Source organism: Scophthalmus maximus, chromosome 6, assembly GCF_022379125.1.
Source record: "Scophthalmus maximus strain ysfricsl-2021 chromosome 6, ASM2237912v1, whole genome shotgun sequence".
Taxonomy (NCBI): Eukaryota; Metazoa; Chordata; class Actinopteri; order Pleuronectiformes; family Scophthalmidae; genus Scophthalmus; species Scophthalmus maximus.
The window spans coordinates 17017282-17033882 of NC_061520.1; the positions used below are offsets into that span (position 1 = coordinate 17017282).

Genomic DNA, 16601 nt, shown 5'->3' on the forward strand with positions numbered 1-16601 from the left:
TGAATGCATGATTGAAAATGTTTAATTGGTAACCAAGTCTCAACATTCATGCTTGTTAGTAGTGGAAGACAAGATTTTTTTTTTTTTTGACTAATGTTCATGGATACATTTCTAGAGATTAATTATACCATATCAATATTTGCAATGAATAAAATGGCCTTTATAATAAAGTTATAGATTCCATATAGGGATAATGGAAGCAAATGTCAAAAAATAAAAATTTGAATAAAGGTTCCATTTTGTGAGCTACAGCTTCCATCATTAGCACCAACATTTACCACATTTGTGATCAACAAATTTACAAATCCAATCACTTTCCCCGCTTTTTTTTTCTCCATTTATTTATTACAATTAATTCAATGTTATCCATCACTTTTCCATGCGTCAGCTACTAATTTTCCCCCATTTTAAAACAAGTCCAGTATGTGACTATTCTTTAGAACCTAAAAAGTCCTGAAGACGGGGTGGGGGAGAGAGAGAGGGGGGTTGAAAGCAGAGGAGAGGTTTATAGGAGGAAAGAAAGGTGGTGAGTGAGGTTCCCCACAGGAGCCTCTTATGTGAGGAGATATTTCATTTTAACTATGTGAGATTATTTTGTTCTGCATTCGTTGATTTCACCTCTTCTTGCGATTTCAGGGCCCTGTCTCGTAATTTTATTTCTATTCGACGTCCTCTGCGTCGTCTCCTTGGTCTCCGTCCATTAGCAAAGCGGCGTACTTACTGGCTGAGCTGAACTTCTGGAAAAAACAGAGAAACTGCATCAGCACATTAACTTTGCTTAACAAATGTGGCATGCAGGAAATAAACTTTCTCAAGGAGCATGAAAAAGAGACATTCAGGTAAATGATTTTACTATGGGCCGTTTATCCACTTCAACAAATAATGTATTTAAAAATTCTACAATGTACAATGAAAAAAAAAAAGTTTTGTCACCCAGTTACAGACTTACGGGGGTTGGGCCTTCTCCGGATTTCTTTGGCTCTGGAGGTGGTCTGGAGTCTCGCTCTCTTCTGTTATCCTTTCTACAATCAGAATGAACACTATGGTTAAAATTTATGTGCTAGGCCAAGTACTGGAAAGTTATCCTTTGATGTGAATCCTCAAACCAGCAAAGTTATGACAGAGAGCACAAATTGCTAATTTTCTTTGAAATTTCACATCAACCCAGTTCACACTGTTCTCGGGAAAATCTTATATAGATAAATTTCAGAAATGATGTCTACTGCTGAGGGTGCCTGCTATACATTTTGGGTGTTGTAACTATTTGGTGTGAATAAGCATTAAACGTACACCATATAGAAATCCTACAGTCCTTGTTTCCCTACGTTTCCACAACATGAACAATTCATGCATCATCAGTTATATAACTGAGCATAGGCCACTCTTTACAGATGCCCAGTGGATGTCATCCTCCTCCTCCCTGGAGTTGCTAAGCTTCGGATGGCTGACCTGTCGGCCTCCTTTCTTCGGTCTCTGTTTGGCCCCTCTCCTCGGCCCCGCCCTGCTCCAGGCCCCGCAGGCCCCCCTCTTGCCCGCGGGGGCCCCCGGTCCCGACGCACACCGTCAGCCTTGTTCTCATCTTAAAGGAGAAGCCAGACAGTTGAGTAAAGGGAAGTTGATGGACTTTATACAGTAGACCACACTCACAACACACTGCAGCATCAAAAGCCACTTGGTTGGATTCAAACGGTGTTAGTCACTGAGGTAGGGCCAAATGAGAGATGCACAACTGCTCGAATGCAAGCGCTGAAGACTCAGTATGGCAGAACACACTTCACTATTGGCTTACAAGTTAGGCCAAAGGTTTCCAAAACAATCAGAAAAGTAAGGACAGATCTGACCCAGCAATGCAGATAATGGACCTTTTGCTCAAGTCTGAACCTGGGATCTCTTAAGTCAGAATCATGGTCAAATTGTTTCTGGTGCATATTTAGTACCGTACATCGTACGTGTCATTCTTATTTTTTACAACAGACTAATGCGAGACATTTCTGTGCTCCCCTTTACTTTGAGCTGGAAAATGATCCCATGACCTGCTCTTGTCAGACTTATTTTCCCAGATATATTTATTGTGACAATTGTTTGTGAAAGGGTTAAAAGTAAGGTTACACCTACACCATGTGGAAGAGCTCGAAAAGAAAATCTGATATAACTTTTTAGACAACAGCTGGGATTCCCCCCCCCCATCTACATGGTGTAGTTCTTACTGGTTTTATGGATTGGAAACCCCCCGAATCCTCTCACCAGCTCCGGACCACTAATGAGTTTGAAACAACCTTCAAATCAACATTACAGGGTGAATGATCGTGAGAACAATTGTCCAAGAGTGTGAGGAAATGTCCATAGAAAGCAAATTTAAGAAGGTGCAGCCACACGTCACTGAAGCCAAGTCCACAATCATCAAGGAAAAGAAGCAAGGACACCGCGTAGATTGTGGACAACAGTCCCAAATGTAATTTTATATATGGGCAGTCAGATGTTTTAAAAAAAAAATTACACTTTCAGATACAATCTACACAGGTTGAGTAGAGAACTTTTTCGGCTAGCATTGAAGCTCAAGAAATAGCAGTGCCAGTTGGTCAGCAGAAACTGTTGAATGGGCTGCCGTGTAATTTCTCACCAAGTCAAATAACAGGTGAAAAATGTCCACGCATCCAACACTTCATCATGAAAGGATATTAATATAACCAATGAATTCCAATCAGCTGTAATTTGAGATCAATTCGGATGTTTAATATGCTCACATTACAATGTCACCATACTACACATCGTTAGCATGAAAACGTCAATAGCTGTGGACATGCATGCTAACATGCTTACATTAGCATTTTAGCTCCAAACACGGATGAGCCAAAGAACAGCCAGGGCTGATGAGAGCTGAGACTGAGGAGAAGAGTCTTAAAATGGCCACCGTGCAGAGAATATACTCTTCTGATAAACATAACCTGGCCTTTCCATTGGTGCTAGACTCATTGCTAATTTAGTGGTAAGGATCTAAGAACAGCAATGTTGCGTGATGACCTTAACAGTATCACAGGCTGACAGCTAGTCGTGTTCAAATTCAAAGTCTCCATTATCTCATAGCTTTGCAGATGTATGCAAGTGTTTGTTTTTTTTGTTTTGTTTACAGAAATATCTTCCTTCCTCTGTTTCCTGTGTTTTTGTCCAGTCCTTTTATAGTTTCACTGTCTCTTGGTTGTTCAATTGCATTCGAAGTTTAATGTGGGGGAGTTTGGTTAGGGTGAAATCCCATTGTGCCTAGCACTCATCAGCCTTACCCTTTCCAGATCCTCTTTCATCTGCAGAACTTGAGGGGCTAAAAGAGAAAGTAAGAACAGTCAGGAGGAGATACTCGCAGCCGGTGACAGCAAATTCTGGGTGTGAAAAGATTGCTTTGCTGAAATAATTTGCGCTTAAAGAGAATTTTCTTTAACATAAGAGTATTTGAACCGCACATTTATTGAAGGCTTTCAAACATATGTCTCAACTTTCTCACCTGAGCTTGGGAGGAAGTGAACCACTCGGGGAGACAGGAGAGACTGGAGGTCGTCCTTCACCCTCACTAGAGCCTGTGCTGACTGCACTTCTCTTGGCCCAGACATTCTCCTTGGGAGGAGGTGCAGGCATCACCTTCAGTGACTCCTTGGAGGAGTCCAAAGGGGGGGGGCTTGAGGTTGGCCCAGGAGAGGAAGGGTCACTGTCTCTCCCGCTGAAAACCTCATTCTCCCCAGGGTGCTCACCATCTCGACACCGGGACCCTGGTAGAATTAAAGAGGAGCATATTGAAGCAAGTCCGGGACTGTTCGAATAGAAGTCCAGTAATGAAAACAGGACACATTCAGGTCCAAGTGCAATACTGCCTCTATAGGTAAGTAGACACCACATTTTCTAAAGGCAAGCTATATAAAAATGAAATGCAGAGGAATCTCACCTCTTCCAGAAGTGCTCCCCTGCTGTGAAGACTCACTTCCTGTGCGAGATCGCTCAGTATAAGTTTCCTCATTGCGCCAGCTCGGGTCCCTAGAAAACATAAGAAAAACCTTTAAAAACATTCTTAATGAAAAACAAATTTAAGCATAAATAGCTGTACTTTGACTTTACAAATAACAAAAAATCAGTTCCCGCCGCTTAATCAAAATCACTTAGTGACCAGCCAGGTCAATCCCTGACCTGTCTCGCATCTTTCTCTCGGGTCCTCGGCCTTTGTCCTCCTCCATCTGCCTCTGCAGTCTCTCTTCTTGTTTCTTCAGCCTCTCCTCCACCTCCCTCTCCTTGGCAGCTGTGTCAACAGGCTTGGCCGCACCAAAGATGGATGAGGCCCTGCTGCCTGAACTTGGAGGTGCAGCGGGTGAGGTACCACCACCACCAGCGCTGCTGCCGCCGCCACCACCCCCACCACCACCACCTCCACCTCCGCCACCTTCCTCCCCCTGGGCCATGCTACGGGGTTTAAGGTTTAGCTTGGGTCTCTGCAGAGGAGCTAGAGTGAGCAAAAGGACAATATTTATATAGATGTTTAATTTTTATTTTTTATGTACAGTAAATGAAGATCTGGTAAATATACAACACCAACACTCAAATAAGTGCTCAATCAAACACCAACACACACATGACTATGTGAGATGTTCTGTTTATAAATGATGTAAAATAAAGATAATATTAATATATTGAACTCTCACCTCTATCGTCACGCTTCTCATCTTGTCGTTCGTACCGGTCATTACGGTCGGCATAACGATCCCTGTCTCCAAAACGATCGCTGCTACCCCGACTGTCATCATAATCACGACGGAAGCCACTGCCAAAAGCACGACGACCACCCCCACTACTACCACCACCACGAGAGTCAAAACCTAGTGGGACGGCAGGGGAGAAAACTGTTAAGAAACAATAACCTGAAGAGATGATGCTGTGAATGGGAAATACATCTACGAGCCTAATTAAGATACAAGTTTAAAAATCAGGAGGTGATGTGACCCAATGGTTCCATTAGGGTGGGAAGATTTTATTTTTAGATTTTAAAGACAGAGCAGCCAAAAAACAACTGATGGTGCAAACTTGGCCATAGTAAGCAAAATTACTCACCACCTCTGTCGTAGTCTCTGCGGTCCCTGTCGTCATAGCGATCGCGGAAGCGGTCTCTTCCTCCATCATAACGATCACCGTCGCGCCGTGGACCGTCTCTGGACTCGTAGCGGTCCCGTGATCCTGAAAAATTCAAATTAGATAATGATGTTGTTTTACATGTGCAGAAGAACTGCTGACTGACTTCTGATTATTCATTCAATAGAGCTGGTTAGACTGGGACTGACAATTAGTAATACTAAGAATTAAGATACTTCAATCCAAAACTCAACAGAATAATCCCACAATAAGGTGTCAGATAAGTATGGATGCTAAAGCACAAACAAACCCAATTTCTCACTCACTCTCTCCAAAGGCATCATCTCTCTTGGGAGGTCCATCATCATCTCCACTTGGCCGAGCTCTCCAGTCAACGTCCGTCTTATCAGGACCCATGTCCCCCATCCGTCCACCCCTGTCCCGGCCACCCATAGGTCCATCTCTCTCTGAAGTGTAAAGAAAACAAGATGTTGAGTTTAATGAGAATATGAAGGATGTGCTTCCTTTTGCCAAATCACTAAAGGCAAAGAGGACCTTTGCAGTGCCCCGACAGTCACAGAAATATACGCTAGTTTGTACCTTTATCATTAGACTGGTCTGCAATATCCACACGGATCCTTCGGTTCCCCAAGTTCTGTTGGTGTGAACAGATAGTAAGTGATTCTTATATATATATATATATATATATATATATATATATATATATATATACATACACATGAGAGAGGGAAACTGACTGTGCTCTAGAAGTAAAAGTATACAACAAATAACTACACAATAGTAAATCCATAGATTTCTTATGCACCGGGACCAAAAGTTTAATACTGATCCTAGATTTTATTGTGTAATTCAATGATGGGGAACATGTACAGTCATACATTAGTTTTAGCTCAAGGTATAACAAATAAAAAAGAAAAAACACCCAGTTCTTGCTGCATTATCTCTCACCTCCTCATTAAGACTAAGGGCCCTTAACAGGGAATCCACATCATCAAATTCAGCATAGCCAAAGCCCTTCAGTCTCTCTGGGTTACTGGGCTCTCGAGGCAGACGCACTGCACTGATCTGGAGAAGAAGACATTGAAAGAATAAAATACAGAATATACTGATCTGGGTCCAGCTCTGTACATACACACACTGTACATATACACAAAAATATGTTAAGGAAATACAAAGAGCAGTACAAAAATGAAAAATGTGGAAACATATGGGTTGGATGGTCTTCAATTTCTGCCCTAACTATAAATAGGACAAAAGGCAAAGAGGACCTTTGCAGTGCCCCGACAGTCACAGAAATACACGCTAGCTTGTACCTTTATCAGGATCCTTTAGTAACACAAATCAGCTCAAGTTTTTAGAAATAGCTTGCATGGTTGTAAACATTTTAAGCAATGGGTCCTACTCTATGTTTGACGAGCCAAAGGCAGCCATCTGCAGACTACATGGCAACTAGTTCTTGTGGTTGCTGAAAAAAAGGACACTGACCAACTTGGTAGTCAGGAATGTTATTCCTCAACATTCCTGACTACAAGAAAAAACTGGAACAACTGTAGTCTGAAGTATTCCTTTAATGACCCACCTTCAAAATACAAGAAACAGGCTGAGCAACCATACTTTAAAATGTGCCTATAGATATAAGGAGGGTTGGAGGGGGGCTTGACCTGTGTTGTCCTGTTCTTTATTACTGAAACATTCATTGGTCCTGCAGTGTATAAACTACAGCAGTCCCAATAGCAGTGTGTCATTGAGGACTAAAATTATCCAGAAAAAAAGATTTACATTACAGCTGTAATTGAATATTCACTAGTTTGATGACACCTTATTATAAATAGCATTGTTTACAGGTGCTGTGAATGGCGATAACAATTTTCACCGGCTGTGCCGCAAAACAAAGAGGTGCAGTAACTTTAACCACCAAGTACCAAGTGTTACATGCCCCACACTGCATGTGCTTGTTGCACTTACTGCCAATCCGCGGAAGAAGTCTTTGATCGACTCTTCAGAGACTTCATAGGGTAGGTTGCCCAGGAAGGCTGTGTACGGCGGGCGGGGGGGCAATCGAGACCGGTCGATGTTGGGTTCACGGGCTGAGCGCGGCGCTGTCGGCAGGATGGATCGGTCAATGGCCGGTGCCCGGAACGAATCCTCCTCCGTGTGCCACGAGGTTGAGACTGGAGAAAAAAATTTCAAAGGAATACCAACGTCACATGGCAAAACTAGCAATTTCCATTATTGATTAATCTGAGCTTTTCCTCAGAACAGTTTCTTTAGGTAGAAGTTTAAAAAACATTTCCCAGAGCCCAGGGTGACACCTTCAAAGGTCTTGTTTTGTCCAGTCAACAGATATTGAGTTTACCATCATATAGCAAATCTTGGCGTTTTTGCTTAAAAAGGCTGTGAAATGATTATTTGATTGATTAAAATGTTGCAGCTCTTACTTAAAACATTTTTCATTCACTGCACAATAACTGCTGGTTCCTAGAGTTCTTGCATTGTATTCTCTCATATGGAAGTAAATGCCAACCTCTCAATCAAATGAATTTTTATCTCACAAAATATTGTAGTTGAGTAGACATTTAGTGGTCAGAGAACAGTATTTATTTTGATGCATACTGTATTTTTCTATGAGATAGATATTGATGCTAGTTGATAATCAGTATTTGGTCTGATAGTAGCCGGAAAAAAACCTAGATCAGATACTGAAATAAATAAATATACAACATTGTCAGTTGCCAGGAAGGCGCATGAAAAACAATAGTGTTCAAAACACACTGAATAACAGTGGTGAGTCTACAGTTGACTGTGGGTCCAATATTATATCATCTGACAGAACTGGGTAGACATTGAGTTTTACTTTTCAAAAAGGAGTGCCGCAAGCTGGGCAGTTTAATAGAAAGTAACATCATCACTTTAACTAACAATTAATGTATCCCGCCTATAAAAAGCAATATACATTTATGGTTGTAGTGCATATGAGGAAAACATTGGTACCACCCTCATATCAACAGAGACTGATATGTTGACATAAAACTGATATGGTGGTGTTCAGCCATCTCCATTACATGGTTCACTTATCCACTTGACACACATTGTCTTACTGCTCCAAGTCTTAGGAAGATCAGACAAAACCATTTTTTTTGTACATTCAGTCAAATGTTAGACTACATACATTGATCGATGGCACTATGACTGTAAGACAGATGTTAGGTATGCAAGATAAAGACTTTGTGATTAATGGGTGTGTTTCAGTGCATACTCACCATCTCCGTCCAGGTCGTCGGTCTCATCGGCCCAGCTCGTGGACTTGGGCGGGTAGCTGGGCGCCGCATTGTTGCCTCCACTGTCCTCTGCCAAGAAGTCAGTTAGAGTGAGGGTCTTCCCCTTCTTATTCTTCTTCTTAGCTGCTATGGGGGGATGAACAAAGAGTACAGAGTCAGACATGGAGGAAACATTGTCCACATGGATTTCAGAATATTCTTTATTTTCATTTGATACACTCAACACACGATGAGCTTAGAAATAGCTGTAACTGTTACTAGAGTCATGTAGAAAATATATATATAATTATAGTGTCAAAAAATATGACTTCACTTGTTTAGCTGCCATTTTGAACAATTCAAATTAAATATTTATTATATATTGTATCTACTGAGGCCCGGACATCGGTATTACAGCTTATATGGTTGGCTAGCTGGTTGACTGTATCACTGTCCCGGTCAGTCACATTAACGTCACCCTATACACAATGGCTGCTCTCCAAAATGATCTGAAATTTAGATCAGGGAAATAAATATTGCTTAGAACCCTGGATGGGGGCCTGGCCACAGCTCGTGGGGTTGAGCAGTGAGATGTTGTCCAGCCAAAGGCCGATAAAGAAGTCTGCCATGTGTCAGCGATAACAAAGGAAAGCAACACGGGACTTATTTTCGTATTGGACAGTTAACACGTAAGGAGTGGTCTGCACGTGCGACTGTGGCGGGGCAGGCCTCGTGACGCGTCGGACGCGGTGTGGCCAGCCCGCCGGGTCACACGATCCAGGGACTTTACTGACGATCGACTCTTTGTTTTAAATGCACAGCATCCCTCATGGGGACCGTTCGGACGGGGGCCTCGACACGCCGCTCAAAGAGCAGCTCTGGTTTGTTTTGGTCGCAGGCAGAAGAAGGGAGGACCGACGGAGCAGGCTGTAGGCTTCATTGTGAAAGTCCAAGGTGTCGGCTCAGTCTTTACACGTCGGTGCAAACCACACACACACAGACACACACAAACACACACAAACACACACACATATACAAGAGCCACTCGGCAGGAAATGCTTAGTCATCGCGTACAATTAACAGGCCGTGCGAGCCGCTGCTCCGGGTCACAAAACAAATAGCACTCGGGTTAGCATCTCGCCTAGCGCCTCGCGCCGACGCAACATTAGCACGGCGGAGTTGCGCAACGTTCAACTCTGGCAGCGCCGACCGCTGCTAAAGATACACCGACAGCTGCGAGGTTCGCCGCCCGGCTGCAGCGTCCTGCGCGTCCGCCCGCCGTGTGCGCAGGACGCTTTGGTCTGCGCGCGAGCTTAGTCAGCGAATGACTGCCCCGACGGGGGGAAGTGTCCCCGCTCGGCGAGCTAGCTTTCAGGGCCTAGTGCGCGTCGCAGCGCCACGGTCCAAGTGCGCCATCATCGGAGCTACACTCGGCCGGCCGGCCGGGAGGGAGGGAGGGAGGGAGCGATCAAAGTTGTGAAGCGGCCGGACGAGTGTTCTAGGATGCGACCCGACCGCCCCCAGCTGCCACATTTCACCCAGCGGCCGGCACCGGGGAGCTAGGCTGCACACGTGGGGCGACTCCTCGGGCTGCCTCGACTCCTCGGCTCGACCCCTCCTCCGCGAAGCACGCTCGCGCCCGGCGCTTATCCGCCTGAGCGCCGCGGCGAGTTCCGCCACGGACGCACGATGTGGCGGCGCCGCGCGCCGCTAAAACCATTCCACACACCGTCCGATCCACGCGGTGCCACGTACACACCGTCGCAGCATTCTCACGGGCAGAGAATCGCGAGGAATCGGCGGGTTTCAAGCGTTCGGCTTGCGCTAGTCGTTTCGTTCATTCGCCTCCCTCCGGCAGCCACATCGCCACCGGGCCAAAACAACCAACAAACACATCCGCGCGCGCCGGACAACGACGCCGATCGAGAACACGTGTCATTAACTGTCCCTCGACTTAGTTTGTTGGATTGCATCGACGTTTAAAGCACAGAAATTCCCTCCAGCCGAACCCGATCGTTCACCCACATAAACCTCACCTGCCGCCGCCATGTTGGAGAGCGAGTTCGTAGCGATTCCCGGATGAAGGCGTCAGAGGTTTATTATCGGGAGCGCGCATCGTGAACGGCAGGGCCCGTCTGTCTCCTCCCTCGTTTGCTCACTGATCCACATCTGCTGCAGCTTCAGTGAGTTGTGTTCCATACGGTTCTACACCATGTCTGACGCCGAACCAGCTTTAACTCTCGCCGTTGTCCACTTCTCTAATGGCGTCAGGATCACTTATTTAGCCCGTAGTTTAGATGTCCTCCCATCAATATACGCCCATATTGAGGTGCTAGGCCATCTCTCGTCCTGCTCCAACTGTGTAGCCCCCCTAAAATGAAAGAGACCCAGGGAAAACACTGACCGTACCCCCAGGCTTAGTGATTCAGACGGCACTCTCAGGGAAGCTTGTGGGAGAACGAAGCACAAAGGGTCTAAGGACAAACTACAAGTCTCTAGTGACATTTAAAAAAAAGAAATAAAACTCTATCAAAACTTTGGAAGGTCCGCCAAAGCACAACATCGTTGCAAACCAATGCATATTAATGCGCACAGATTAAAAGTACCATTTAACACAATTAATTCTATCATGTGTCCTTCTGCTGACACTGCGGCGATAACTGCTCCCTCTACTGAAACCTGTGAAATGTCTCTGGATTTAATCTTCTTCTGACTCTGATCTTTCTGTTACACACAACGCAGTTCGTCACATTCACCACTTTTCAACTTGTGTCGTCCTGCCAGCAGAGTGAGCTGGTCTCTCATATGAATCCCACCTCTTGTTCATCAAGCATTACCTCATCAGGCCTCTTTAAGGAGGTTTTTATACAATCTGTCCTCTTATTTTGGCCATAATTAACAGCTGTTTAATGAACGCCATTGCGCAACCTCTTTAAAAAAAAAATCTTAGCAAGAGTTCCCAGTGACCTAAATAACTACAGGCCAAGATTTTTGATAAAAAAGTTATGTTCTCCCAAATATCCTCCTACTTGAACTCTTTTAGCATCTTTGATGAATTCCAATTCGGGTTCCGAGCTCAGCACAGTGTAGAAACGGCTCTTGATGTACACAATGACATCCATCACATTATTTGCTTCATAGTTAAGAAACAGAATCTTTTCAACTGCTCTTCATGATCTGCTCCCTTCAAATGTGGTATTCCTCAAAGTTTCATTTTAGGCCCATTTTTATTATCATTTCATATTCATTCCCATGGCTCTATATTTCAGAAGCTTTTTTATCACTGTTGTGTTATGAATCCAGGGGGCCATGGTCGTGTAGTGGTTAATGCTGTCGCCTCACAGCAGGAGTTTAAATCCAACCAACTTACCCGAGACTTTCTTTGTGGTTTGCATGTTCTCCCCGTGAATGCGTGGATTCCCTTTGGGTACTCCGGCTTCCTCCCACAGTCCAAAGACATGCAGATTGGGGTTAATTTAATTGGAGACTCTCGCCCAATGTCAGCATACCCAACTCAAAAATAATGATAGAAAAATAATACAAACATAGTATAATTTGTCTGTCATCTCTTTTTTAAATGTGTGGCTCTTCTGTCAATAGAAATGAATTAATAATCTGTCTATGTGAATCAGGTAATCCCTTTAAACTTTGTAGATGGGGGTATGACAACAATTTATCACAAAACACAACATGCACATTATTTCAGTATGTAACAATGCACAAGAGTAATGACTTTGGGTCAACAAGTAGTTTTATTCACTTTTATTTGGTGGCAGGCAATGGTTGCTGTTGAAACAGCCCTGCCTGTCCACTGTGGTGTGGAAGAGTGCCTTCATTCAGGATTGCTTACATCATTACGGTTTTAAATGGTATTTGGTCTTGGTTTGAAAATGGCTTCAGTTGATTGGGTCAGCAGGAACTTTTTTTCCTTGATTGAAAGTTGTGGGTTACTTTGCTTTCCTTGTATGGTTGGTCCCAAATCCTTTGTTCCAAATTAGCTCATGGCCTCCAGCTCATCTACTGCATCTTGTAGCCTGTGTAAAACAAAAATTAAACAAGTTGACTTTCAAAATATTTATGTTGAATTGGTCATGTGACCACCGATAACAGGAAGCACTGCCTCACTTTATGATGTAGTTATACTTGACCATGCGAACTATGATAATGAGTGACTTTAGTATTCACCTCCACCACCATCACCACCTTGCCCCGATCAGTTTTTTTCTCTTCCACCACTTTATAACCCTTACTTGAAGTCTTCACCATCCAGGAGAGTCTTGTATGTGCCAATCTCTGCCTCCAGTTTCATCTTCATGTTCAGGAGTGCCTCATACTCCTGGGTTTGTTGTTGGATGTTTGCACGCAAGTTGGTGAGCTCCTCTTCCAGGTGAACAAGAATGGCGTTGTACTTCTCCATTTCCATGTTGTTTCGTTGCTCTGTGTTGCGCAGTGTTTCCTCTAAGGAGGCTTTCTGATAAAGGACAGAAAAGAAGCAATGTTTTTTGGGATTCAAGTATGAATTGGGATAAAGTTGCAAAGTTGCAACAAGATGTAGTCACAATTCTGAGGGCGTGATATGTAATGGTACAGTTTTTTTTTAAAAAGAAGACAGATATTGCAACACAAAATTTGAATCTAATCAGAAGATGCAATAATTTCTTGCTTGTAAATAAAATTCAAATAATCAAAGGCAGAATATTAATGTAAAACGAATGCCTACTAGGCTCTGTTGGGATGCAAGTTCGATTTCCAGGGTCTGTATCTGTCTGCCTGAGTCACTCTTCTCCATTTGGGCTCCCTGGAGAGCTTCTGTGTTCTGTGCTACCTGCACCTGTGTATCTGCAATCTGTCAAAGAAATGGGAAAATAAGTTAACCAAAAAGCAAGGAGAAAAAGAAATAAACATTGACATTTACCCTTTTAGCACTACATTACCTGATTTTCATGCCATTTTTTGAGGTCCTCTACATTCTTCCCAGTGATCTTCTCGTAGTTGGCCCTCATGTCCTCCATGATCTGGGCCAGGTCCTGACCTTTAGGAGCGTCTACGTCCACTTGCACGCCTGAATTGGTGATCTGACTCCTCAGCTCCATCACCTCCTATGAGAGCAGAAAGAGAAAAATGAACAAAAATGTTGAAAGACTTCTGACCCTACTCTCTTGTCCATTATGTGATATAAAAGTAAAGTGTGGGATGAATTTTAAACTCACATTCTCATGGTTCTTCTTTAGGAAGGCAAGCTCCTCCCTCACTGCTTCAATCTCACTCTCGATGTTCATCCTGCTCATGTTGGTGTCATCAATGACTTTCTTCAGGCCAGCAATGTCAGCCTCCACAGACTGGCGGATTGCCATCTCGTTGTCAAATCTGTAGGAGTGTGCAGACACAAACACAACCAGCTCATATTCACACCGTGCTTTGCAGCATATCTGAGCTTCCAAAAACTGCAGATACAGTCCTGCTACTCTAGAAGTATTATTCTACCAGATATTACAGATATTAGACCACATTAACTGTACAAACTATGTATCGACTTCATCTTAAAATAACTGTATTTTTTCAGGATGTGAAGTGTGAGCTTTGATGTGTTTCATTTATATCAGTAGTATGTTAAACAACATAGATTACACTGAAATCAAATATGAAGCAACCTACTTTACTTTGAAGTCGTCGGCAGCAAGACGGGCATTGTCGATCTGGAGCACAAAACGAGAATTCTCCCCAATCTTATCGAAGATCTAGACGGAAAAAAAATAATTCATGACAAAATGAACATTTTTGGCGAGTGTGTGTAGAAAAAAGTAGTTATTAGCTTTCTTCCTAAGTTTACTGGTTAGAAAGAACTACCTACAGTTTCCTGGACCCCGAAAAACAGGGCCCCTTCATTCAATGTATAACTTAGTGGTCTGCTCAAATTATCTAGTGATGTTTCACACAGCTACAGAATAAAACATATGATTTCAATCAGTACTTCAGTTATGTAACAAAAGCAACCCCAGATTCAGATTTCACATCAGGGCCCTAGCATGGTTTAATCCCCAGTATCATGTGTCAAAAAAGAGGAACCACAAAATGAAGAACAGGAAAAGAGGATGTTCCCGTGCCAAAACAGAATCTGGTTTGCTTTAGCATTGTTGGAAAAAATGGTTTCCTGTCTCACGAGTCATTTTGAGAATTTTTCTTCTCTCTAATTTTCACCCAGCTGCGCAGTTCTCTTTGTTTATATCACTGCATGTGTTTGTATGTGCAAAATTCTTTTTTATATGGGCGTGTTTGTCAGTTTATATATTTTTTCATGGTATCCTGTGTCAGAAGAAAGGGGAAATAAAAGTCCCTTTATGTGTCGAGACAAACAAAGACCAACCATCAATGTGTCATTGAAGAAGCGGCGTCTGGGGAAGAATGTGACATTTGACTCTGCTGACTGGATCTGATTGTTATACAACCAGTGGACTTGCATGGATTTATGTGCGCCCGCACACGCACGCGCACACACACCGCTGGCAGTCCAGTATCCTTTGTGTGTGTGTGTGTCATTACCAAACATCTGTTTCACATTGAGGCCCTCCTACACCAGAGCATGCATGCAGAATCACAATTTACAAGTAGGACCATTTGGAAATGCTTTGTCTGGGGAATGTAGTTTCTCTCACGATGATACCCTCGTGGTGGTGATTCATCACAGGAAGTTCAGGCTAGTCTGTGGCACAAATGAGTTTTATGTGGGGGAGGGTTAAAGTTTAGCAACCACACCCATTTTTCTCTTGCAAAGAAATTTGATGACCCACAAAGGAAAGACGTCCTTTCCATTCTTGGTTTAAAGCAGTAGATTGACAACAAAAAAATTGATCAAATTTACTGCCACGAGCAGGTTTACATTTTAAACATTGTCTGTGGTGATGGTTGATATCACATGCTCTTATTGATTGATCACAAACACTATAGTTCTCACCTCTCTTACTGTCTGTCTCACCACTTTGACCAACAACAACATCTTGTGGCTTATAGATAACATTTCATACTTAACTTCCGCCTGTTCATTGTAATGATCATTAAGTATTTCCATGCTTACCTGCTGGCGTAGGTCTTCAATGATGGGTTCATACTTGCTGTAGTCTCTCGTGTCGGGCCCACCTTTCTCCAGGACATCCCTGATCTTCATCTCCAGCTCCTTGTTGGCCTGCTCCAGGTTCCTCACTGTGTCCAGGTAGTTGGCCAGGCGGTCGTTGAGGTTTTGCATGGCTCCCTTCTCATTGCCCAGGATCCCAGCACCCGCACCACCCCTAGTTGCCGCGGACGCACCAGCACCACCAAAACCCATACCTCCACCCATTCCACTGCTCACCTTGAAGGCAGATGAAGAAGAGGTCATTGGGGCAGCCGAGCGCAGGGAAGATGCCGAGGCAGAGGAGATGCGAGTGCCATATCCACCAGCACCACCATAGCTGCTGATACTACTGTACTGGGGTGTAGAGCGGGTCATGGAGATGTGGGACGATCTCGCGGCTGTTCTGTAGCTCATTTTGCAGAAGTTTAAGCAACTCAGAGAATGAAGTGAAAAAAATGGATGTGGAAGCACGCTGCTGGCCGGCTGAGAAAGAGACGCTGGCAGCGGGAAGTGGGGAACTTATACGCCTGCTTCTCCCTCAATCACAGCTGGTCTCTCAGACCCTGCCCACTTCAACATCGCCCCAGTCTCCCTTTCCTACTCCCCCTCCCTGCTCTCTAATGCTCTCATTCACTCACATGTTCCCTTTTTTTTTTAACATTTGCTGTATTTTCTGTCGCCAAGGTAATGTTTGACGCATAAATTCTGCATTCTTTCACGTTTGAACAACCAGAGCAAATCAGTTTGACGGACTGAACACCTAAGCCACATTTCACAGCAAATGAAAGAGAGCCCTAACAGACATGTTGTCCGGCATAAAGTACATGCTTCAACAAAGAGGAAAGCTGGAATTAAACAAAAAAGATAAAGATTAGAATATTCTTTGCAAATCAAGGCTTACTCAGTAAGCATGCAACTAAATTCCTTTGGTCTGCCTATAAAAGGCATAATGTCTACCATCTGCTGCATAGTTTCTAAGGAAGTGGTCAGTCATGCTCCAAAATAAACAGATTTCTCCTAAATTCGTATCAAGACTAAACTGAAGGATAGATATAGCAGCGACAGCACAGATTCTTTCAGTTGTCGCGAAAACAAAGAGCAAGAGGGAACAT

General features: G+C 43.6%; 2 protein-coding genes across 3 annotated transcripts; both read right to left on the reverse strand.

Moving 5' to 3' along the window:
• Positions 1–10566, reverse strand: eif4ba (eukaryotic translation initiation factor 4Ba). Of its 2 annotated transcripts, XM_035630811.2 has the most exons (15): positions 10418–10566; positions 8385–8528; positions 7090–7295; positions 6073–6189; positions 5704–5758; positions 5430–5570; positions 5086–5208; positions 4680–4853; positions 4171–4480; positions 3932–4020; positions 3497–3758; positions 3279–3316; positions 1450–1579; positions 950–1022; positions 1–737 (listed from the first exon to the last, which is right to left on the reverse strand). In XM_035630811.2, the coding sequence occupies exons 1-15, from the start codon at positions 10428–10430 to the stop codon at positions 660–662; spliced, it is 1953 nt and encodes a 650-aa protein (XP_035486704.1). In that variant the 5' UTR covers positions 10431–10566; the 3' UTR covers positions 1–659. The 2 variants fall into 2 exon arrangements, with proteins under 2 accessions (XP_035486704.1, XP_035486705.1); XM_035630812.2 differs by lacking the exon at positions 1450–1579 and having other exon boundaries at positions 10418–10565.
• Positions 10567–12128: 1562 nt separating this feature from the next.
• On the reverse strand, positions 12129–15992 carry LOC118309093 (keratin, type I cytoskeletal 18). The gene is made up of 7 exons (XM_035630813.2): positions 15454–15992; positions 14037–14119; positions 13592–13748; positions 13316–13480; positions 13102–13227; positions 12632–12852; positions 12129–12415 (listed from the first exon to the last, which is right to left on the reverse strand). The coding sequence occupies exons 1-7, from the start codon at positions 15901–15903 to the stop codon at positions 12376–12378; spliced, it is 1242 nt and encodes a 413-aa protein (XP_035486706.1). The 5' UTR covers positions 15904–15992; the 3' UTR covers positions 12129–12375.
• Between the last annotated feature and the right edge of the window lie 609 nt (positions 15993–16601).

Coding starts and splice junctions, on each gene's coding strand:
- LOC118309093 (XM_035630813.2), bottom strand. CDS start 15,903: ATGAGCTACAGAACAGCCGCGAGATCGTCCCACATCTCCATGACCCGC. Junction 13,749..14,036: donor GCCGACGACTTCAAAGTAAA/GTAGGTTGCTTC, acceptor ACACTCCTACAG/ATTTGACAACGAGATGGCAA. Junction 13,228..13,315: donor AAAAATGGCATGAAAATCAG/GTAATGTAGTGC, acceptor TTTCTTTGACAG/ATTGCAGATACACAGGTGCA.
- eif4ba (XM_035630811.2), bottom strand. Junction 5,759..6,072: donor CCCTTAGTCTTAATGAGGAG/GTGAGAGATAAT, acceptor TCACACCAACAG/AACTTGGGGAACCGAAGGAT. Junction 3,759..3,931: donor GGGGAGCACTTCTGGAAGAG/GTGAGATTCCTC, acceptor TAATTCTACCAG/GGTCCCGGTGTCGAGATGGT.